The 26,607-nt window shown below is 37.1% G+C and overlaps 1 protein-coding gene across 1 annotated transcript in view; it reads right to left on the bottom strand.

Moving 5' to 3' along the window:
• Positions 1 to 543: 543 nt before the first annotated feature.
• Positions 544 to 26,607, bottom strand: part of LOC140170734 (uncharacterized) — a 75,172-nt gene continuing 49,108 nt past the window's right edge. The window contains 12 exon segments of the mRNA XM_072193965.1: positions 544 to 8,662; positions 10,461 to 10,475; positions 13,896 to 14,009; positions 14,627 to 14,714; positions 15,679 to 15,869; positions 16,866 to 17,049; positions 18,108 to 18,185; positions 19,664 to 19,755; positions 20,332 to 20,548; positions 23,274 to 23,858; positions 24,695 to 24,903; positions 26,177 to 26,264. Coding sequence (XP_072050066.1) covers positions 8,280 to 8,662; positions 10,461 to 10,475; positions 13,896 to 14,009; positions 14,627 to 14,714; positions 15,679 to 15,869; positions 16,866 to 17,049; positions 18,108 to 18,185; positions 19,664 to 19,755; positions 20,332 to 20,548; positions 23,274 to 23,858; positions 24,695 to 24,903; positions 26,177 to 26,264 — 2,244 coding nt within the window. The 3' untranslated portion in view covers positions 544 to 8,279.

Here is a 26,607-nt window from a genome sequence, read left to right as displayed (position 1 = left end):
TGTATGAACTAAGAATGGATTAGATTCTTATGTTTATATTCACATTTAGGATTCTTTGCCTAGAAAATCGGCTACATTCAGGGTTATGACTTTTTTTTTTAGTCTTGGAAATAAATGTCTTTTGTTTCAATCCTTGAAAATAAATTGGTTTCAAAACAAACTAAGAACCGGTGTCTAAATTGATTGAATGCATACATGTAGTGGTATTGAGCTGTTGCAATCCATACACCACATATGGAAGACTTAACCATAATCTTAAACAGGGAGTGTGAACTTCAAATGGGGTTACCTGATGGGCAACTACATTTGAAATTCACACTCCCTGTGTGGAGGATTAAGGTCATGTCTTCCATAGGGAGAATCAAAATCACATGCACACAGGCGTATCTCTTCTCCAATTTCTCTTCTATTTTTGATACCCGGGGGTGCGTGCCCGTTTAAAAAGGGCTGTATACGCCACTGAAAAGCACAGAGTGCACAGGTGTATTTTTGCTTACCAACCAAGATAAATACAAAACTGACAAATGATCAGTCAACAAACTGTTATACCAAGGGAAAGCTTTTGCATTTATTACAGATTACAGACAAAATATTACGCCTCCTTAACGGAGACACACAATCTTTTCTTCTTTATAATAATAATACGATACAACAATAATATTCCAAGTCAGGCACAAAGAACATACCTTACAATGTATCTAAAAGTGCCCAGTAAAAGTAAGAACAATGAATGAAAACCACTATACAAACAATTTACATGACACACAGCCGTGCACTGTTCAAGCAAAAAACCATGAACATATCTATTTATAATAAGTATCATCTTTTCTCTTATCAAAGTGAACTACTTGAATGTTACACTATGCATGGACTATTCCTGCGTTTAAAAAAACAAACGGAATGATCCTAAATAATTTTATCGCTATCATCTTCAAACCACATATTAGAAGCAATTAATTAATAATTATCTTATGAAAAGTTTGGATATTTAATCCCCTTTTCTATTTCTTCTTATTATAATACAAGCGTATGGCAATCACATGTTATCTGAGAGAATATATAACAGCTCTGTGAGCTACAAAAAAATTGCTCCATCCCTCCACAAGCTACTTTTAATACTTTCTTGACCTTTTTATATATATATTTTTTTGACACAACAAACAAGTTTTTTTAATTTTAATAATAATGATAATAATAACTACACATATTATCTACATGTACAATAATATCTAGCAAGTAGATTAATCAAATGGCATTGACTGGGTCATCATTTTTGTCTATCAAGGATATTTGCCTTTGCTCTGGCTATTGTCAAACAGCAGAGTCCGACAAAATATGTTGAATTCTTTTTCTTATGGCCAAGAAGCTATGCCTCTAAAAAGCAATATGTGACCGTCACTTAATTTTTTCTTTGAAAAACCAAGCTTAAAGTACCAAATATTTCAAATACAGGTTCAGATGCAACAGTTATTGATGCCTTCAAAAAGCAACTGCCGGTGCCATGTCAGAACGACGACACTGCTGTCAGAACCGCCGGTTTAACCATGCTCCATTGTTCTGAACAACAGAAACCAGGCTCACTTGCCGGTTCTGTCCTGGCAGTCGACCGGCGATTGGGTTTTGAAGCTACCCCTAACCACATGATTACATTCCTAACAAACGGACATTATTCAACTGCAGGCACCGCAAGCACAAACAAAGAACCTTTACATCGGAACTATTGAATCATTATCTTAGACAGGCACAACTCTGGCCACACAATGGGCTTATCCAGTTGATATGCATGCACCTTATGGAAGACATGATCTTCATCTTGCACAAAGGGGTGTAGATTTCAAATTTCACCCATTCAGGTATACACCCTTTGAAATTCACACTCCCTGTGTGGGAGATTAAGGTCATGTCTTCCATATGGGGTGTATGGATTTCAACTTGAATAGCCCAATGTTTGCATGTTACTCATGGAAGGAGGTAGCATACATCCAGATTACATGTATACATGGAATAGCAACTATATACTGATAAGATGTGTTCAAATGTCACCAAGTCCAGTAGAGTATTCTTTTATATATTACAGCTCTGCAGGTCTTCAGATTATTCATTTCTGATCACAAATACACCAAGAACAATAATCTTCCAAATGCAGACCAATATTTCAATAACCAGAAGCCCTTCTAGTCCAGTATTTGTGAACCTTAGAATATGAACTGTAAACTTCAATAAATAATGTTTCACTTTACAGGGTGGCCTAGTAAAAGCCCTTTTAACTCTACTGTTCCTTGGAACATTTTCACACTTCTCTATCACAGTTCATTTAAGAATTCTTACTATTAAAAAAACACCTTGCAGAAACTTGACACAAACATGATGAAACCAGTCAATGCCATTTTTTAAAGCTTAAATGCTTTGATTCAAAGCTGGTTTGATGAGGAGACATTGAATGAGGTATTATGTGATACAGAAAAAGATGACATAATGTACAGATGAAGTGTGAGTGAGCTAATACTAAACTTGGTGTACTGGCTTATCTTTGCAATGTTGCTATGTAACCAAACCCTCAGAGCAAGACAGCCCCTTTTGACATTCCAGTTTAAATCCATGCACCCCCTATGGAAGACATGATTTGAATCTTTCACACAGGGAGTGTGGATTTCAAACGTAGTCACCCATTCAGGCAACCCCATTTGAAATTCACACTCCCTGTACGGGAGATTAAGGTTATGTCTTCCATAGGGGTACAGATTTTAACTGGAATAATCCACTGGGACCAGTTCTTGTGATATTCTTTGACTAATCCATTCCATTAAATTCATGGGTACATGGAATGACCACAGAAGATACCATGAAATGAATGCTATAATAATATTTGTGAAACCTTTTCTTTATAATCAAAAACAAAATTAAAAAGACTAGTTTGCATCTGACGTCAGGGCAAAGGTGCAGCGTGATTGATTGCTGACCTGTGCAATACAGCATTTTTAGTCTGGTTGACAGGACATCATACGCCAACTAGTCCTTTTAAATTGGTCTCAAATTATACCAATCACTACAATTAAAACCAAGAATTGAAATTAAAGTGAGTCAATGACACAAACCAATAATAAAAAGTGTGACCTCAAAATGTATTATACATCCAATATCTTAAAAAATGTGTTTCAGTACAACTTAAATGGGTGCAGACACCGACCCTCATGAATATGCAAAAATTCTCTATGCATACAAAACATGGGGACTTTGCCTGTTAGGGCCTTATCTGTGGCCCTTTAATCTATGGACATACATGCACTTTCTGATGGAATATAATTTAAAACATGCCTTAAATTAATGAACAGTGATTAGAAACACTCCGGAGGTGGTGTGCAACACAATTCTTTAAATGTATTTCTACTATGTGCACCAATTGAAGACAATGAACCCAAAGAATATGGTGAAAATAGAAACATGGTAAGTGATTCAAGAATTAAACCACAAAATTATCATTATTGTGCTCCAACAGTTTCAGAGAGAATTCACATCACATTAGTACACCACATTTTCATTACATAACAATCATGTATTGTTTTGAATTATTTCTAAAATGTTATGATATAATAGCTGCTGATAAATAGAAGCTAAGAGAAAAAGTCTCATGTTTTATGAAACATATCCTTCATGCCACATAGCAACAGTACAAACATAAACCAGTATTATGAAATGACACACACCAGCCACGATGTTAAAGTTAGAGAGAACACATGCTATACTCCGTGTACTAAAGTGAAGAGGAAGAGTTTCACACCAATAATTCCCAGAATGGTGAACTTTCACCTTTGCCCTCAAAGTGTGACCTTATATAAATTACATCTTTATTTTGGATTATAAAATCACTACTAATTATTTAAAAAAATATTATGGCACTTATTTTTTCTGATCAGCTCAAATGACCCTTTTTGGGATATCCCATAATCCTTTGCGAGCGATTGAACCATTAACATATGTCTTGTTGATGTGTGCATCGTTACAGCGTAACACAGTGTGATCTGCGCAGTAGCAATGTTCGCTAACAATTAGAGCATTGGCGTGACGTAAATGTGATTCCAACGTAAAGACTGATGGGATGTAGCGAAAAGGTCAAGGGGACTAGAGGACCCCTTGTTATGCTATGAGAATTAACACGACCACATCTTATACAGAATAAATATCTCTCAAGAAGCATACTTTTCTTTTTCAAATTTTCACAGAAAGCATTTTTTGGTATTCAAATATTACTAAGTGCATATATTAACTCCCATGTGTTTCCTCTAAGTTTAATACTTCCTGAAAAACTCACACAAATTTATATTTCAGCATATAGAACACAAACAGCTGTTTACGCAGTACAAATGAAATCACGCCGCTTGCGACAGTTTGATTGTATTTGATAAGAAACAATGATACATGCAATTACTAGATACTAAACCTTACACCGGTATCCTTTGCCAATAATTTGGACTGACTATGGGTACATAGAAAATGTTACTAATACCCGCAACAGACTGATGTTTGATGAGCCCAACTGGTATTACGATCACATTATTCTTTTCCTAACTTAGTTGGAAGAGAAATAGTCATCCTTGACAGGGATTTGAACCTGGGACCAATCAGGACTCTTGCCATAAAGCATCAGCACACATGATCAATGACACCATCATAAATGTTTAAATGGGTTATTCCAGTTGTAATCCATACATCCCTATAGAACAGATGACCTAACCTTCCACACAGAGTGTTCATCTCCAATGGGATTACCTGAACAGGTGACTCCCATTTGAAATCTACACCCCCTGTGTGAGCGATTGAAGGTCATGTCTTTCAAGAGGGTGTATGGATTTCAACTGGAATAGCCCAATGCTTGTACACTGACCATGCACCTGACACTTTCTGTATTCAATTGTCATTGCACCTGTAAGGTGGTACGATGATCAAAGGAACCGGCGTACTATAACTTAGCGCTAGGCAGCTCATACATAAACTAACACCATGATCGTACACAATCTCTAACTAGAGTACACATTCTATTTGTAATGGTATCGACAAATTCATCACAAATTGATTTGGAGTCGTCGTTATTTTGGATTATGCACACAGCAAACACTGCATCTGGTGAGTAGGTAGGTATATAGTGCTATCAATATTATCATTGGATTAGAAGTTTGGTTTTACTATAGATAGCTTGTACCAATTATTAAGTCATTCAATGACTGCAAGGCTACATGTGACCCGTTACAGGAAAAAGATGTGCCCAAAGTCGGTCATGACTAGTCCAGATTAATTTAGTCCCAGAACAAAATATTCATTTGCTGATATAATCATGTTCTGGGCCTGAACTGGTTAGCTTCTAAATGCTGATGGCAAACTGGATAAAAGAAGCACATGGAAATACTTCACAGCTTTTTTTAATTCATGTGGCTGTGAATCATTCTATTGTGGATCATCCTTCTGACACTTTGAGTGTTTGGATAACTAGAACTGCTGACAGGTCTTTTGTCTACCTCTCTGTTTGTAAACAGACGAGGCCAACAAAAATTGTATTCCTAGCCAAATAGGAAAAAGATGAGGTTTGCACATCCACTTAGCCATGACATACAATCATTTCCAATATACCTGTCCACAAATTCCAGGCTGTCAGAATAGCATTTACGGATTCTTTTGTTCAGGTTTACTTACGTACCAAGACAAAATACCACACTTTTCCACGCTGACATACGGTACTTTTTGCTATAAGGGGTCACATAATGATTAATATTTCAAATCTTCGAGTTCTATTCACAATACATCATTTGTATTCAAAATGGGAAAAACTGCACTTGCCCAATTTGCATTACAATAACAACCATATTCTCCTTGTTCCATGTCTTGCAGGCATGAATGAAGATCCACAAATAAGTTCATCAAGATTGTCAATTACATAAATTTTCCAAGAATTGGTGTACAAATCCGAAATGTGACGTTATGAAACCCTCATTGAGGTACGTAACATCAACTTTTGTATTTGTACAAGAGAATCTTGCAATATTCACAAATAAGACTTTTTATTAAAAAAAAAAAACTTTGTTCAAATTTCAGTTGTGACGATGCTTTAGTTATGATACCTACTGTTAGACAGGTTATTTGATTTTTTGGTTCTGAATAAATGTGGACATGGACTGGCCCACATAGTTAGATACATCACACTCATAATATAAATACATTGTGAAATGCCTACACACACATTAGCACACTAGCTTAACAAGTTACTTGTACCAAAGTTACTCAAAAACACTAACAAATCAAAAGCAATAGATGTGGAGCAACATGTAGTGGCTTGTTGAGACCAACACTTGTGATTCATAAGCATGGCCTGCATATCACTCTTACAACAAAATTTCACATCTAGAAAAGTGGCATTCATTCCACTATTCTATAATATTAGTATACTTCCTAATTTGGCAACAATTTTTAAAAATAATTTATCCACCACGGAGCATTCTTTCAGTTCATGCTTTTGAACTCACAAATTTCGGTCCCAATCAAAAAATATGTACCATCACAAATCTTCATACTATCATTTGTAAAGAGAATTGATGGATAAATTTGACCACTTAGGCCCAACATTTACAAGCATGCAACACATCATGAAGCGCTCACACACATCTGTCTCGTAATTCCAAGTTATGATGAATATCCCACAATGCACTTGGCCCAATTTTAGTCCGGTAATATCTTACAATAGGCCATTCCAGTTGAAATCCACCCACCCCCTAATGGAAGACTTGACCTTAATCTCCTACACAGGGGGTGTAGACTTCAACTAGAGTCGCCCACTCAGGTTACCCAATTTGAAAATCACAATATGTGTGAAAGATTAAGGCCATGCTTTTCATTAGACTGCTGCAATCAGTCGTCAATCGTGTGGATTGACGACTGAGAAAACTACATGGAAAAAAAATGACGGATTTTGCAACAGGATTCCTGTGGCATAGAGCATGCGCAATTGTGTCCAAATCGCACAACCAAAGTCGCATTGAATAGTTTTCAGAAGTCCGTCATGATATGGACCGTAAGATAATCAGTCGTCACTACGAAGCATACACAGTACATGCGAAGTGTAGACGGCTAATTGGAATTAGTCTATGCTTTTCATATGGGGTGTATAGATTTCACCTGAATTCACAATACAGGATTGTTTTCAAGTTGTGTAAAATTTGTTTACACAAAACTGCATCTTGCTTTTTTGTTGATTTCCCATCTGCTTTGATGTTAGAAAAGTCAAATTACAGCATAAAATAGAAGCACCTGGAAAAAATTGTGTTGAGAAATCCCCCTTTGACGACAGACGACCGTGTGATGTGTACGAGTCTTTACAATGCAATGCTGGTGTAGAAATCATGCTAAGATATTCAAAGATTTGTAATGTCACAGATAACCAGTTCATCATAAGCTTACTGTCAGTATATTGGTTTATATCATGCATAAATTATGCAAATCTGTGTAAAAAAATTAATATTCATATAAACCTATCACAAGAACAGGAAGAACAAACGGGCTATTCCAGTTGAAATCCATACACCCCCTGTGGAAGACATGATCTTAATCTTCCACACAGGGGTGGAATGGAATCACCCATTCAAAATTAAGGTCACATCTTCCAGGGTGTATGGATGGAATATCCCAATACTCTGGAATCACCAAACCACATGATATGTCAGTAAATTTATGATGCACCATTTTGAACAACAAAAATTTACACTATGCGAAGGCAAGCATTTTCTTTGTTTTGTTCTACCTCACTAGACATAAAATTAACAACGACAACAGCACAAGTAGATCATTATTATCATTAAGAGCAGAGAATTAATTACTATGTTACACAGTGTCCCACAAAGAATTGGCTTTGTTTCTCCATTTCAAGGCGATGTACAAAAAAAAAATGTTCTGTCGTGATTGGACTTGTGAACTACAAACAGTTTTTGGGTGAAGTGTATGAATTTAAAAAGTGCTATACAAAAGTACAGAACCTAAGTAATTGCAACAGACATATATTACATTTGGCCTCAATTTTCTTTCTGGGACATTATGTAGTCAAGTTTGTTCAGCATTTATCTACTATGTTATTTGGGAACATTCCACCAAACATGGTATCACCCCATTCCTTACTGTTAACCAGTAAGAGGGGATTGATGCTATGCATGGCGTACTGCGTTCACCAACATAACAAACTGGATTAAACATGATTTAATGAAGATCCTTTTTAAATAAAAACTCCAGCAGCTGGATCTAGTTTAGGTTGCACTCCAGTAAGACGGGGCGTAAGTCTGCTTGTTGGTCTGCTTAGCCGGGCCGCTTGTACCTTGTGAGCGTTGGCTAGTTCCGGCGTGCGAGTCTCCCTGTAAGTGTTGGGGTAAGATGCCAGCTGCCGCAGCATTGTGATGTTGCATCACGGGGACAAATGGATGTTGCGGATATCCCGTCGCTGCTGGGTTCATGGGACCCGAAGGGGTGCCGCTGGCAAGGCTTGCAAAGTTGAACGGCGGCGGCGTGCCGTGCCCACCGTGGTAACTCTGCTTGTCGGGAAAGGAGGGCGTGTGAGTTTTGCTACTGTATGACGATCCAGAAATATCAGCTGCCCCTACCACGCTGGCCGATGCCGCTGACGTTCCCGCCACTGAAAGAGAGATGCGAAATTTGTTAAGTTTTGAGCAAAATGACCAACTTGAAAGATGTGAATATGTTTAGAATATGTATGATCAACTTGACAAATTATTTTTTTAATATTAAATAGTTTTATTTCATTTAAATATCATTTAACTGAATTGTTAATCAAACAGCAGGACCTTCTTAAGATTAACTAAATGTTAACATTGTTTCACGACATATCAGAATGTTAATGCAACTTCAAGAAATGAGAAAAAAATCACCTCACAACCAAAATATTAACTAGTGTTACACCAAATCCATGCACGCACACTCAATATGGTGCTGAGGACTATTTCTAATGATATGCTAATCAGATGGTTATCTATCTCATTCATAAATGCACAGTTGAGTACTATCCATCCATGCACTAATAATAATGAGAAGCACATGTTTGGGGATGATGTTTGGTGGGAAAGTAATTTGGCTCCAATCCTCTTATATTTTACTTGTGATACTTTTGATTAACTTGCTGTGCAAGCACAAACACTTGCTTATTTGTTTACATTTCTCTTGTGTTTTTACTCTGGTAAAGGTGTTATTGCATACACTGCTTCAAATATATGTCAAACTACCAATTCTGCTGTGTGGATCATGTTGAAGATTAACAGAACAAACCAAAGATTGATGATGCCCTAAGAAACTAGTTGTTAGACCCCATCCATCCCTGCCCAAAAAACCTTGTTGTAAAATGTTGGAAATCCACCTTTTCTGGTCATTATTTTACCTTTCTATTACTTTTTGACTCTACCCTAGTAAAATTAGTTTCATTTTATAGGATGTCATTGATCTTTTGGTTTGTTCTCTAAGAAACCCTGACGGTGATATTTCATAAAGACTTGTATTGAATTAACAAGTGCCTGACTGTCCAACTATTGTAATGGCTATACCTAGGCTTAGAGAGAAAACGCATCTCGCTTTTTAGTGCTTTCTCGCTTTTAAAAGATTCATTTCTACCACGAAAATCTATTTCTGTGGTGCATGGTTGCATAATTCGACAACCATTGCAACTAAAAAAGCTTAAGTTTGACCTGATTTTCCAGCCTGAATTTGCATCCATTTTCTGGCACATCCAAGCAACATTACAAGTGATATCCTTTATTTACTACACAAATCATTCAGTACATTGACATTTTAAGCTGATTTATGAAGATATATTTGTATATTTTTGGTCACCCGCCAGCATCAGTTCTGCTCAAGCAATGCAATGGTGAAACTCAGAAACAGAGGGCAGTATTTTATTCAGTTATTTTTAATTTCGCCAATTTGGGGGCCTAAATCTTTTTCTTGCATTTTGCAGTTCCCATCTCGCATTTTTTGGTCAAAAAATTGAATTTTTTCTCTAAGCCTAGTTACACCACACTCCTCAATTCAGATTGAAATGCTAGCAATGCCAAATACTACCAGTAATGCATGTCCAGAACATGTAACTCCCAACTTTTCTGATCAATGAGCCTCTTTGTAAATGTAATGAATAATTATCCAAGTTCATATTGCCCAAGCTTCATTGCTTTTAAGGTCAAAGTTATCAAATTGCTGATAAAGTTGAGTATGGGGTCTGTTGATTATCGCTGGCGTATATAGTTTTGACATCACATATGCAAATCCAGCAGTCTCTTTGAGCCCTTAGTTTAGGAGTCTGGAATAGCCATGAAGTCTCCACACTTAAATGAATGTGTGTGTTGTTTAAGAGATTAGTTTAGTTAGAACACTTGCAGTACAATGGTGGCCTTTGTGAAATTTCAACCCCTAATGTTAATGTGTATTACCTGAGTTTCGACTTGCTATATCCACACACGATGATTGGTGTAAAGGAGGAAGGGAAGGGGATTCAAGGGTGCAGAGGAAGGAAGGGAGAAAAGAGAGAACAGTCATTAAGTGATATGCACACACAGCAAACTATGAGAAATAAATAACAATGGTGATGTTGTAAATAATGTCATTTTTGTTTTAGTAATGAGGTAGCAAGTATTGAAGTAGTCACGCTAGAAATTCGACATAGGCACAGAACACAGCCTCATCTCAAGAGAATATACAACTTACACCCAACATGCACTAACAAATAATACTAAGTGAATTGATGTGTTGTGCTTTCTCAGCATACATTTAGTGAATGGAGGGTACAAGATATTTCATTTGGAGTTCAAAATATGATTGAGTTTTCGCAACAAATTTCTGCGAGTGATTTCTGAAAACGCCATCTTGTATTATAATCAGTCGTTGTCAATGGTGACTGTACAAACTGGATTCTACATAATTTGGCCCTAAAACAATGATCTCTGCATCTTTTGGAATAGACCATAATAGTAGTTCAATTATTCTTCTGACGAATATTAATGTTTCAGTCACAATCTGTGAATATATTTGCTTTCCTTTCCCAAGACAATAACTTTTTCAGTGACATAAATGCATCTACTGCTTAAAAATCTGTCTAATATAATTCTCTTATTTTCACTTCAGATCTGCAATCAAAAAGCAGTCTATAGAAAGATTTCTTCTCAGCAACAACCGGAGGTAGTTGAACAGTGCAAAGATAAATGCTAAAGTAAAGCATTAATAGACAGAAATTTGTTTGGTAGAAATCATTTCGTACTTGGTTGATTTACATCAGGATGCAAGAAAACTATATTATTCTACTATGTGGTAGTGTTATATATGACATCATAAATGATTAAGCTCCCGCAAAAATCTTCTACTTAATTAAATTTAATAAAAGTGTGTGATGATTTTGGGGTTGTTAAAATTCAAAACAATTCCCTGGAGAAAAACTAAGGTGATACTAATAGATCAATCGGCAATCAAAAGTCACTTGTGTATAGTTCTTATATGTTTGGTCAACACAGCATTCAAGTTATTGTTAAGGGTGTTTTGTAAAAATGGTTTGTGGTATACCTTACAAGATCAAAATTGAAAAGGAAAGTTGTTGTTTTGCATATCTAATTCCGCTGTAGAAAGAAAAACAAGGCCAAAAATCATACAATTTTTGAGTGCTACTGCTACAAATAAAAAAAAAAGTTTTTGTACTTGTCAAAAATACATTTTTTCTGATTTCTACAACAAAAGATGCATGAGTGGTTATTGTGTTAATTGATACATGCAATGTCCTTCATACTTAGATGTGATCATGTACATATAATTAAAGACAGAGATAAAAACAATTTATCGCGTCTGATGTCACTGTCAATTACGATCCTTGATTGGTTTATACAGGTTAATCAGCGCGCAGAAAGGAAGACCGATCTATCTGGTGCTGATCGGAGAAAAGGAATAGCAGCAAATGGCTAAAAAGTTCGTACTTTTACGAGGCAAAAAGCAGCTTTTCTAGGCATTGTGGACATGGTGCCTTCACCAAAGAAAGTTTCCTACTATAAAGACCTAACTTTGGGGATGGTTTGCATGTCGAAAGGTGCAAAATCAACAATAAGGCGCCCGGTTATAAATCCGCGTTCAGCAAGTCATCATCACGACACTTGTAAACAAACCGTGCTCGAGTTTGATTGACAGGTGACGTCAGACGCGATAAATTGTCTTTATCTTTGTCTTTCATTATAGTCAAAACCAAATTGAGTTGCAGAATTAAAATGCGACATCATGATATAAAGACATAATGTATATGTCCAAATCTTCAATATTAATTTATGATTTGTTCCAAAAGCCAATCAGTTGAAATATTAATGTCTCCTCACTGATTTTCATCATCAGTAGAACGAAAGTGTTACACATCATCTTGGCTTTTTTTTTGCAACATATTCAATAAAAATTCCTGTTTCAAGGAATCACTCCTTTCCTGAAGACAAGGGACAGAATGCATATATACTCCACAAAAAATGAACAAAGTGTTCTTTTTAGTGTTGAGTTATGGTCAATTTATCCATGCAATACCAGTGTTACTACATAAAAACAAAACTATGATAAACAAATTGTATACAATTCAGTCATTAATCAAATAGCACAATATGTACAGTTCTTCCTTAATAGAAGTCAAAATAAGTGGAGAACCGGTGGAATTTCATCATCTATGAAGTCGTATTGACTACTTCCAAGTGCAAGTTCCATACAATGCTGCCATTTTTACTAGGGCATCAACACCCCATGTTTACTGTTAAAAGAGGATGATCATGCACACAATTAACCATGTGCGGACTGTGCCTGGGCTTTGTATATCTGCACTGAGATCTGAGAACATTTCCTAACTTGTTTTGTGCCAAAACTTTTTAGCACCAAGTACTGTCGTGTGTCATATATTACAGATACCACCCAATTCCAAACATGCATCTTCAGATGCCCACTTATTTCGACCCCTGGATTTCTACAAAAATCTATGTACAAATGAGTCAAGGCTATTTAGGATAAACTCAACATCACAAAACCTTTGCACTTGCTGACGTCCTTATTATAATTACGCTGACAGTCAATCAGGTACTCGCACGTTTACACACTTTAGCGCAACATCAGCAGAGTGCACAAGAGTTTTGAGGGGAGTCAAGGCATGCACTTGACTAATTCAGAATACACAAACAAACAAAAGTAATCAAAGTTGTGCATCCAGTCCAATGTGTCATACCATGCATTTCATTTGAGAATTTAAATACTGATCCAACAGATTTGGTGCTATTGTTACTTATTCTGTGGTTGGGTACAATTTTGGATGTATTAACATTAACGGCAGTGCTACATTCAAACAAGTTGCCCCCTCCCCTCAAAGGTTCATCTCTCAATTTATGGAAATGATACATTGGTATGGACAGAATTTTGCACTGTTATTTCAATTCCATGCTTATGTCAAGTGGCAATAAATTGTGAGTGCAAACATATTTTAGACCAATTTTGAAATTAGAAATCATTTTAGTAATATCCTACTATATCAAAAAATGAAATCAGGTCTCATCCCTGCCAACAAAGCCACATGTTTTGCTTAAGTTTTTCTATGCACCACATCAAGCAAAGCGTCTTCTATTATGGTTTCTCACAAGCAATACAGAAATGTTTATTAGTTGACAGAATGACTCTGGTTAACATTATGACCTCTATGACTCTGGGTCAAATATGACAATGAGTCATAAGTTGACTTATGCCTTTTGAGTCATGACTCAAAATAATTATTGGTCAGCTGAAATTGACTTGCCACTTTGAATGTAACCCAATGGTCACATTGTCGCATGGAATTAAAATCACTCATCAACACAACAATTCAGAAAACTTACCAACGCCTACACCAACGCCAACACCACCTGCTCCTGCTGCCGTCTTCTGTGTTTGCGACACACCGGAATAGCCGCTTTTGCTAAAGTCTTGTGTTTGTGTTAAATCATCATACCCTGTATGTGTGGATGCAGAGTATGAGAAGTGATTACTCACATTATTTACAACATGTACTCATTATTTGGATTTGACTAGTTACTATTTTTGTGATCCGATGAAGCTAAATAATTTTTAAATTTTTTGTTAAATATTCTTGTCTGACCCAGGTGACAACAACAACCTATCAGAATTATGGGTTTTGGTCTTCAATGTTCTCCTCGGTAGAACGAAAGTGTTAAACATCATCTTGGCTGTTGTTGCCTCCTCCCCCACCTACAAATAACAAACTTGATACTTCTTGCCCAATTATTTTTTTATGAGTAGTGATGGATTTGATGGGGTCCAAATTGCTACAAGCACCAAATACAATCCTTGTCAATGACACTTTTGATGTCAATGATGTCATTTTAAAATCAGCATTTGAGTTCTATTTGCCTTGGTGCCCTCTTAAAACATATGAAATAGCGTCATCCATAGCAGCAAAGGTACTTTATTGGACAGACTTTATTTAACAGATAATTATGGAATTCCGTGCAAGTTGGCCCTATCTGTAATAGCTGCCAGGTGTCATATGGGTACAGAATCTGTCAAATGTCTACAGGGCAGCTATTGCCTTCTTGCGCTACCTACTGACCTGTATAAGCACCGTGTGATCCATATGCATTCTGTTGGAATCCAGAATGTAGTGTTGTCACTGGCTGAGACCTGTTAGTTGGCTGCACCTGTCAGGGATAAAATGAAGCAGAGACTTGTTAATTGTCTGCACCTGTCAGGGATTGAATTAAGGTACAGTAAAATAAACTTATAGCTATTTAATTAGCACCCTCCTCTAATAAGTGCCTCAGTGAGCCAATCAGTTGAAATATTAATGTCTCCTCACTGATTTTCATCATCAGTAGAACGAAAGTGTTACACATCATCTTGGCTTGCTTGCATCATATCAATGTTACATTTGGAAAAAGCAGACTTTTCAATAAACTTCAATAGTGACGGGTATCATTTTGATACACTCTAATTTAACTACCCTGACTAAGATAGTATGATTTAAGAAATAAAGGGTAATGATGAATCCATTGGACCAAAATAATGTGTCTGGGGCAGTACAAACATAAATAATGGGTGACACATAGTCAAACCCATTATTTAAACATTTTTACTGCCTCAGACACATTATTTTGGTGCAAAGGAGAAGGCAGCAACTTTTATTTCTATTCTTTTACCACAAAATCAGGGAATAAAAGAGAAAATATCACTTTCCCCCCGAATATTAATAAAAAATAAGTTGTTTACATTAAGGTAAAGGGATATGTGTATCCTCTGTGCCAAGTGACAGCGCGCATCACAGAAATTTTGTACACATAATGCTTTGTGTAGAATGTGTTACGGTGCTATACCCATTATTGCAGAATAAAGGGCATGTGTTTTAAAACAAATCAGAGAGTGCAATTCTGAATAATGGGTTGTCGGCGTAACAGAATATCAAATCAAATACAACAGGGGTGTGAGAGGCCTCAGACCAAAAAAGAGGAAAATTACAAAAACGCTGAAAAAATGCATAAAATCAGGGTAAAAATGCCAAATATGGGCTGAAATAAAAGAAAACACATAAATTTTGGCAAAGAAAAAAAGAGGAAATCAGCTGAAAAGAGGAACTCTCACACCCCTGATACAAAATGATGCCCTTACCGTTGAGACAGATGGGAATACAGCTGCAGCAGCAGGGTTATATTGCAGTCCTGGTGCTGGTATAATACCTGCAGGACCAGCTGAATAGTATGGAAGAGCTCCGTATCCATAGCCTGGTGGGGCTGTAGGGTTAAATAATGCTGCCTGTTGCTGGGCTTGTGGTGTGTGATGACTGCCAGTTGCATGTTGGGCTGAAATCAAAATACACATGCTAAAAATTTACAAACATGCAAATAAAACCTGTTATCTGACCTTGCAAATTTGCAACCTGCTGTTGTTTTTCCCTGTATTTTTTTTTCAATACTGGTCCAAATTTGGCTCAAAAATTCCTCAAATCGACTATTTGTAATACAGAATTGCACATTCTACTTTTCACTGGACCAAAATCGTGACATATGGCTTCTGAGTTCACACTTTTTATGCCATGTATTTAGTGCTGCCAAACCTTTTCATTGCCAAGGCGCAGCGAATTGGCTCGCAAGGCTGCGGTGACTTACTATCAAGTAGTCCAATTTTTAAGACTCCAAAGAAGCACTCAATATACCGGATACATGGGAGGTTTTACCCAAATTTAGAATGCAAATCACAAAGTTGGGCAGAAAAGCACTTGAAAACCCAAATTTCTGGTACTTCATGGTAAGTTACCGACTGATCAATAATTGGTCAAAAACCAATTGTTATTTCAGTTTGAAGCTTCAGAGACCCAAAAACTTTTACAGGAGGAAAATATGTAAAATTACTGCAACAGCTCAACACTTGTAAACCAGCTGTGAAGGAGGATAAATATTGATGTTGCTCACTCCAAATTCAATTTCGGAAAACCAACACTTGACCATGGAATTTAATTGTCAGTTTGTCAGTATATTTAACGATAAAAAGTATGTAACTTCCACTCTACAGACTTTGAAACTTGTTTGATTCCACTGACTATTTGCAATCAAAATTAACACAACACCAATGAAAGAAATCATCACCAAAAAATTGAACCAAGGACTTGTTTTCACTTGACCATGAGTCGCATCATCAACCGGAAGTGACATGGCACGGACCGACAGAATAGCAGTAAGTGATTGCTAAATAGCCCAATTTCGCACCCAAGGCATCACTGCATGAATTGGTGAAATATTAATGAATTGTGTTGCCAAACCTTCATTGGCAGTGGTAACTACCGAAATCAATAAGCTTACCAGGTTGCTGCGTTGGTTGCTGCGCTGTTAACGATGATGCTGCTACCGGCGATGACGCATCTCCTCTTGTAAACTTGCTTGCTTCCGGTACCGAATAAGGTGTTGTTGAGAGCGACGATACATCCCTGCCTGCGTTGAGAGTGGTTGCCGGCTGTTGGAACTGTTGAAGATCGTATGGATAGCCCTATTGAATTAACCGTACAAGAGAGACATATTACTATTATCTAACCTCCCTCAGGGAATGAACCAATCAAGTGCTTTGTGTCACACAACAGAAACCACTACATCAAATAGTTCCTGCAAATTCCATGTTAGTATATTAGTATAAACCAGGACCGTAACCAGGATTTTTTTGGGGAGGGGGGAAATTTTGAAAAAGTGGACATGGGGTGACAGATTTTGAATGAGTGGACTTTTTTCAAAATTTGGCACAAAATACCTCCATTTTTTTGCTCACTACGCTCGAAAAGGGGATTTTTGGGATGGCCCTCCTAGTTACCGGCCCGAGTATAAATATCAATAAATGTAGGTACAGAAAACCTTTACTACGGTGCAAGCAAACATTCCTTTCAACTAAAAATTCCTATTACACTGTCTTTTTAAAAGGCTACAACATCAAATAGTGTCTGGAAATCATTTCAAATGCCATGTTAGTATAATTTCAAATTAGGTGCAAAGACTTCCAATTTTGGTGCATGCAAACATTCCTTTTAACTAAATTAGGTTTAAGTCAAATATTGACAGAAATCAGCTATCTACTCAAAATTCTTACTACATAAGTTAATATCCCTCTATTCCTCCACGGCAGCATCACTTCAAACCAAATATGCATGTTTTACTAAGATTTTGCAACTTAAAAAACAATCCCACTGCAACACACCAAATAATCCTATCGCTATTAGATATTTAAAGCATCTTGCTTCATTTCATTAAATACACTGTATTATATGTAATAAATGCTGTGGGGTGGGGCGTGTGTGACATTTTCAAGGGGGGCGTGGGGTGTGTGTAACATTTTCAAGGGGGGCATTTATCAGAAGTGAACTTTGGATGAAACAAAAAATGGTGTTTATGTAAGCTTAAATCAGCAAAAAGCAGGTCACTTCTATCACCAATGACTTCAGTCTGCCGCTGTGGGGGGGGGGGTGGGCGGGGGCATTTATTAGAGGGGAAGCGTTTATTACAGACAATATGGTATATTTGTATGGCCAGTTGCATCTCTGATTAGCCAGAGATAGTTACCATAGCTGTAGCAGCAGCTTGTGGCATCCTTGACAGCTGCATGTGGAAATCTTCAAAATTATAGAATGGTTGATGAGCCTGTAAACAAACAAACAGAAAACAAACATTAAACATGGCAACTTATAACGTTTTGACAAGTAATTGGCCAATCAGATTACTGCGTCGGTTGTTATGATTGTCAGATGATTAAATCAGTCAATCAGAACCCCACTTCTGTGTTTACGCTGTGCACTCTCAAAATGTAAACAAGTTTCATTCTTCTTTGGCAGAAACTGTAACACTTACCCTAATATAATTCCTAAGACCCCTAATCCTAATTATCCGGGCTAATTAAACGTAAAATGCCCTAAAACCTAACCCTTTTTAGATTAATGACCCTTGGAACTAAAGGGCTGTTCCCTCTTACATTGACATCAACTCAACATTCTTAAACAAATGGTCAATATACTAAGACAAATGCATTCAAAATAATCATCCAATACTGCCCCCCCTTTCCCTTAAATTGATAACTACTTTCATACTACTGTGGTAATTTTTTAGCGTACAATTATTTTAGCGATTTGGCGTGAGAGAGACAATTTATTGGGAATTTGTTATTTTTGTGATTGCTCAATCATGCCCTATATTTCATATCCACAATTATGTATTACATTACTATATATTATTATTATTACCGTACTGACGCGAGTATAGTCCCACCTTCGAGTGAAGTCCCACCCCCAAATTTTCGAAAAAGTTCAGAAATTAAAAAACAAAACAAAAAAAAAAAACAACCATTTTTTGGTGTTTTTTTTGTGTTTTTTTACAAGTTATTTATTTTTTCGCTTTGGAGTGTCCCAGGGTCTGGACCTAAATGCTAGGATCATTCATGGTTGACCTAAAAAAAAAAAAAAAAAAAAAAAAATTCCAAGATGTTTTGTATTTTTAATATGAAACTTGATATTTTGTATTCATGTCATACTCTCTTCATGATATTAAAATGCTTTCAAATTCATTGCCTTTTTATATCATTAATAGAGTATGACATGAATACAAAATATTAATTTTCATGTTAAAAATACAAAACATCTTGAAATTTTTTTTTTTTTAGGTCAACCATGAATGATCCTAACATTTAGGTCTAGGTCCAGGGACACTACAAAGCCGAAAAAATAAAAAACAAAAAATTTTTTTTTTTTTTTTTTTGAAATTGAGTATAGTCCCACCCCCAATTTTGAAAAATGTTCACCCAAAACGGGTGGGACTATACTCAGGCAATCAGTACGGTAATATAAAACCCTTGCAAAAATTACCACAGTATACAAATATTGACTGCTACAAGGAGCATGGTTATATTATAGACCTAATGTGATTCAAAACCATGTTATGACCAGAGGCAGATACTTGAAATATATTTGACAATTTCAGAAAAAGCGAAGTACCGGTAGTTTAAAAAACGTAAAATCGCGACAAATTGCATGCGCAAAATTTACCACTTATAACAGTAGTGCTCTGCCAGTAAATCAAAGTGCCAGCGTATTCTAGTTTTAAATCTGAAGTACAATACAGGTACTTACATATGCGGCAAGGGGCACACCTGCATGACCCATGATATACTGCTGCTGACTGGGAATAAAAGACATTCCTGGGGGTGCCGTGGGAACTTTGGCTGCAAAGACAAAATTACACAACACCACCAATTAGCATCAGATATGAAGAACGTAATACAACTTTGTAATAAAAAAGTGTAAAATTAGACAATAATAATTGCGCACCATCTATTTTGAGGTCATTGTGTGAAATCAGAGGGTTTTGTTTTGGGCAGAGGTATTTTTAGTTGAAATTTATTAAAAATTGCTATTTATGGGAGGCGCCATTTTCAAACACCGTCAGGTAAAGGTGACATCATGATGACCATGCGTCATACATTGAGTAGCTGTACAGTGTACATCCAATTTAACGACAAAGCATTCACCTGAATATGCACTGCCATGAATGGACAATTGACCCATGTGCAAGGCCACAGTGACATCACATGGGATGAACAAGATTATACGGAAAAAATTAATTTAATTGTCTACATATGGTGTGATGTCCTACTGTTATCATTGATAGGCTTGCCCTTTTAAACATCCCATTTAGGTAGGTGCTTGACCTGCGGTCATATTAAGAACCTGTAGATTATTTTAAAGCTTAATATGAAAGCTTGTTCTTCAATTTCAAGTAAAGCATGAGACACACTCACTGTTTGATGCCATTGTTCCCCTGATAGGCGTTGACGTTGTTGTTGTCGTCGTCAGAGCTGCATTGATTGCCGTAGAACTAAATCCAAGTGATGCAGACACTGGTTGTGAGCCTGTATATGATGTCGTCAGCGACGTGGACGCTGTTGATGGGTGGGATGATGCACTGCTCAGACCAGATGGGAGTGACGACTGATGAGCGTTGTGGTCTAATACATGCTGTGGGGAGACAAAGTGAGATAAGTTTGCAAAAACGTCTACTTACCTACACCACCTTTTACTTATTGGGTTGACGCAGCATTCATCACAGTCTAACCTCTTATTCGGTTAAGATGGCCCCAAGTATTGGCTGGAGAAGTTAATTGTGTGTCATTTCGAATTTGGTACGTCCAAGATTAGGTCTGCAACAGACTCTTGAGTATTTGACATAGAATATTTGATACATATCTACGTTATTCACTATTTCCAGTAATGTTTAAGTTAAAATCAATAATATGTTACATACAATATCTAGCAGAAATATATTACCGATTTTACGTCATCAAACATTCGTTAGAACTTAAACATTACTGGAAATAGTATGGGAATAGATTAAATAACATAGATATGTCACAATTTATGTCAAATATTCTATGTGGAATAAAAAGTCTGTAGGGTCACTTATTCAATTATAGGGTAATAACACTTAATGATGGTGATTGAGTGCTGAATGCAACATCAGTTTGTCCTTCTATATACTTCAGAGCATATAATTACGGTGTCAAAGCATAAAAACATGTTTTTCTACAAAGATTACACATCGGATAACAGCGAGATCCGAATTAAAGAGGTCCAGATAGTTTGGAAGTAACAACTGCTAACTCTTGGTAAATAGAAATACAACATTTTGAATGGATTTACTCTGCAAATGGGTTATTCTAGTGTAAATCTATATATCCCTTTTGGAAGACATGACCTTAATTGCCCACACAGGGGGTGTAGACTTCATATGGAGATATCCATTTAGGTAACCCCATTTGAAATTTACACTCCCTGTGTGGAAGAATAATTAAGATCATGTCTTCCATAGGTGGTGTATGGATTTTAATTGGATTAGCCCATTAATGTTGGTGTTTGTGACATGCTTTGACAGTGGAAGCTTCAATTTCACAATGTTTACAATGCGCAATGTAAAATTGCCTTCATAATCCTTTAGCACTTGGAAGAGTTTGTATGTAAAAGGCGATATACGCCATTTCAAACTTTTTGCATTAAGGCAGTCAAAATGTGCCATATAATGCAGCACCCTACTTACAAAAATCCAATGTATGTTTTTGAAAATATGATCAAAAACATATATTATGCACTTTATATCTGACGAGTTAAATTTGCCTATATCTCAAATCGAGCAAATGGATTTATCGGTTTTTGCTCTTCACTGGGTACAAAGACATTGTATTTGTATCATGCAAGGTAACATTGTGAAAACTGGCGATTTCAAAGTCAAATGAGAAGTCGACTATTTCCATACTTGGGACGTTTCTACACAATCTGTGAAACTAATAGCATTATTTCTGACTTCTTTGGAGCAATTTTCCAAGATAATCAGTTGTAAAATGAAAGCTAACAAACACAAAAAGTACACCTTCTGGTCGTAGCTAGCCATCCGCTATACAATTGCAATAAACACAAAAAGAAAGTCCTCTGAGGGGTTAATAATAGTTGCTACAAATGGCTGAATACTATTAGTAATTAGGTTCAGCGTCGGTATAGTACGGGAAATTATCACACTTGAAGTGTCATTTCTTTTGGCTGAACCCAGTAATCCAGTATGACACCGAACACACAATAATTTCCCGTACCAAACCGATGCTGAACCTAATAACAAATTTATCATACCATTAAGTCATTCTAGACATTGAAATAAGTTTTTAAACATTTTAATTTTTGCCAAAACGGGAAAACATTACTAAAATTTAATGACTGTTCCATGTATTACGTCTCACATGCATTTTACATGTGCGGTATATGCGAATCGCCATGCATGTATCTCGCCATATACGTGTATCGTGCTTTCTCAATTGACAATATGTTCTCACCGACTAGATATAAAGCATAAATACGCACTCACAGCCTAGATACGAAAATATATCATGTTAGCCGTGTTCTTTGATGTTTCGCTAAGTGGTATGATAAAACATACAATTGGTAGAAACATGTGTAGAATTTACAAGCTACAGATTGATACCACACAATTGTCAAAAGAAATCCAAATCTTCAGATTTTATGAAAATGGGTGTGATTGCAACATCTGTGAAAAGTATACCCTTTAGTGGGTGTCAACCTTGCACAATGCTCTACAATTTGAAGTGACCAGTCTTTACAGATCGACGAATCCAATTGACTGCTGCTCACTCCAGGCGAGTGTAACATCCGAGGAGTAGCAATTTTACACCTTGTAATGTTTGAATTTGTAACTTTGCCAATCGCATCCATTTTGTAAAGTCAAGATTTCAAATTTGTTTGCCTCAAGTGAGGTATTAATCTGTAATCACGAAATTCCTCATATGTTTTTACATTGTTCTGTATTTAATCAATTGTATCAAATGTTATGACCCCTCAAAGTGATGACTTTCTATTTGTACCATGTTTAATAACGCTGCGCATGAATACAAACCCACACAAGGAAAATAAACAGAAGAATGTTGAGGTAACATTCTTCAACATGATCTTCAATACTATGTATTTGAATAGAGTAACACTAATGGTAGCTTCTTATCCATCTATTGCCTGTAATAATCCTAGTAAATTGATGACAAACTGGATGACTGGTTGAAACTACATCACTGCTGCAAGTCAACATTCCATAAATCAACAATCTTTGATCATTATGTCGACTTTACAAAATTTCAGAGCATTCCACCGATTATATACATATTATCAAACCAGGCACACATTTAATTACCTGGTTGACGCCTGGATGTATCCTATTGTCCAATCCTCCTAATTTGCCTTGGGTCAAAGGTGAAGTCTGTACACTAGTATGTGTGGAATGCGAATTACTACTCGGTGTAGCGCCACCAAGTCCTGCAGAGTTCAAGCTCCCCGAACGGCTATTAGGCGGATGACCGCTATTTTGAAGTTGCACACTACCACCGGCAAGCTGTGAGCTACTGGGCAGTTGGCCTCCTGCCGAGTGCTGTGTCGCGCCCGAAAGCTGCGAGCTGTTCGTAAGTTGTGACCCGCTTGATAATTGAGAGCCACCTTGTAACTGACCACTGGTCAATTGTCCCGAATTGGACAGTTGTCCACCTGATGATAGAACACTTTGGCCGCCCGATGATAGAGCGTTTATTGAGCTTTGGCTACTACTGGACAGTCCGGTTGAGGAATGCGTGCTGGGAACGCCGAGATTTGAATGTACTGATGCGTACACACTGGACGGGTGACTAACTGTGGGGTTGCTGGTACCGTAAACGCCGCTACTGGCTCCTGCATGCACCGTGGATGGGATAGATGCACTAGTTGGCCCATGATATGAGTTTGGTGTCTGCAAAGAATGAAAAAGGAAAAAAAAATGCTTGCTGTTTAAGATCAAACCAGATATGAAAAGTTACACTTAGTTTCGAGTTCCATGAAAAAAAACACTAATAAATACTAACGTTGATGGAAGATATAAATTATCTAAGTGAAAATTGCAGAAAAAGGACATTTCCCATATTTTGCAGGCAAATAACATGAAATGTTCATATGGAAACATGCTTTCCAATTGAATAACTTGTCTGAAAAATTACTTTTTCTTTTGAAATTTCGGACAAAATGAGCTTGTCAAGTCGATTCTTGATTTGATATCTGCTAAGTTGCCCTATGACAAGAACAAATCCTGCAGTTGTTTAGAAACAGTACTTGATTCCTGTCAGAGCAATATTATCTGAAATTGATTTTTTTCGCGCACGCTTCACATGCAAATGTCCCGGGGCAAATGTCATAGTAAAATCGATCTTATAGTAGGTCTCCAATTTGTAAACCAAAACTTGGCCCCTTGAGTACACATGCCTTCCTCACAGTGAGTTTGGGGCCTCCACATTTTGGCCTGGCCCAGGGCCCCCAAAAGGTACATCCGCCCTGAATGTGCTATTCAATTTGAAATCTATACACTCCTGTGGAAGACATGATCTTAATATTTCACAAAGGGAGCATCTATTTCAAATTGAGTTACCTGCATGACTTTCAAGTTTGCACACCGTGTTATGAAAGATTAAGGTCATGTCTTCCATAGGGAGTGTATAGATTTCAACTGGAACAGCGCAATGTGACCCATTTATTAATTTCTAGAGTCACAACAAAGACCTTGTTATACCCAATTCTAAGACAAGAAAGTCCTACCTGTCTTGATGACCCTAGAGATTGCGACGGATGACCAGCTCCATGAGACGATAATCCCATCTGTGAATGAAGACCGCTGTTAGATGACATTCCGCTAGATGATAACGATGATGCAAGACTGGATGGATGAGACGTCAAAGCTGACATAGGCGTCGTATGACTGGATGAATGTGACATTGGTGCGCTGGATAACTGCTTCTCTGGTTTTGCTGGGGAAGAAAGTCAACAAAGGATATTGGTCATGCTAATCTATTTATATCGACAAAATGTTTAAAAAATAACTCAGTAAATGTTGGCATTTATAGAGTGCCTTTCACTAGTATCAATTTTTTTTCCAAAGCGCTTTTCATTTATTTCACCGTCGTCAGAATAGGTCAAATGCTATACAATACCCACAGCATGCTCATACCTTTGGGCAGCGCTAAATGGACAATATTCATAACAGCCCTCCATTTTACCCCTAGGTAGAGAGAAGCCAGTATGGTAAAAGTGCTTTGCCCAAGAGCATAACATGATGGCACCACCGAGACTTGCCGTACCACTTTTTTCATCTTTAATTGATGAAGTACACTGGCAAATAATTTGAGCCGTGTGCGAGATACGACAGATATGAAAGAGTGGCAAGAGACGGGAGACAGACAGGATGACAAAGAGAATGGGGGAGCAGGTGATAGACTGACAGACAGGTAGGAGAGAAAGAGAGGGAGGGAGATGCAAATTTTTGAACAACATTTGATTCACCACAGTTGAGCTACTCCTGAAGTACACTTCGAGGGTTCAGAAGCAGAAAGCAGTAACTCACTATGACCAGCTCTCACAAAATGAGCAAGTTGGCTCCTTGCTTTGGCCCTCAAACAGTGCTGTACGGTGCGACTATTTTAGGCGCATTGGCGACTAGATATTTTCTGATGCGACTAAATATTCAATCCCTGGCGCCAATGGCGCCCAACTGTTGAAGCTTTTAATCGCCAGCAAATGCAAAACATGTATGTAACGTAGCATTCAAGAGTACGAATGTATGCTATGAATATCCATTTATCATGATGTCTTGATGGGGACTTCCTGGAAAACATATAGGCCTACACTGTACATGCTGAGTATGAAGTATGTAGCGTTCAATGGAAATATGTAGATTGAGTACAGCAGCTATGAACATTCAACACACGTGGCTGTTCAGTTGGCGCCTCAGATTTTTTACCTGGGAGCAAAATATGGGCGCCCAAATTTATAAAGTTAGGAGCCATTGGCGCCTCAATCAGTTTTTGCACCGTACAGCACTGCCCTCAAACATCAATATTTCCTCCACAATGTCTTTTGATTTCTATTGAATTTTGTCAGGATTAATGGACTGTATCTTCTATAGTGCCCTGGTGACTTTGCTCATTTTGTGGGAGAAGGTGATTGTGAGATGAGGCTTTGTGGTTCTCAACCCTCAACTTGACCTTTCCAGAACAATAGAAAAGTGAGTTTGTTAGTACTTACTGTCCATAGGAGTAGGCTTTTGTGTCTGCTGCATATATGTACTTCCTTTCAAATCTTGTGTTGGCAATGGAATGGGATCTGGTGTCATCTGAAATAATCAACAACAAAACATTGTGCTATCGTATATGTGACACCCACATAAACATACATATGTAAGGTTTTCTTTTGGGAGCCCACCGCTGGAGAATGCAGCAAAGTTAGACCAAAGCTTGTGAACATTTTGCCAGGATTGTATACATTTCCTCTGCTAGGACAGAGGTTTTAAAATATCAAGATTTCACACCTCATGATTTGTACAATCTCAAGACTTATACAATCTGATGCAAGACGATGTACAAAGTCATGTATGATAAAATAAAATGTAGTCAAACTATATAAGCCTACCCTATTATTATTGATGAAGTGCAATATATTCCTTTCACATTTTTGTT

This window comes from Amphiura filiformis, chromosome 15 (genome assembly GCF_039555335.1).
Source record: "Amphiura filiformis chromosome 15, Afil_fr2py, whole genome shotgun sequence".
Taxonomy (NCBI): domain Eukaryota; kingdom Metazoa; phylum Echinodermata; class Ophiuroidea; order Amphilepidida; family Amphiuridae; genus Amphiura; species Amphiura filiformis.
Note: the sequence above shows the minus strand (reverse complement) of the source record. Positions and strands in the feature narration are given on the sequence as shown.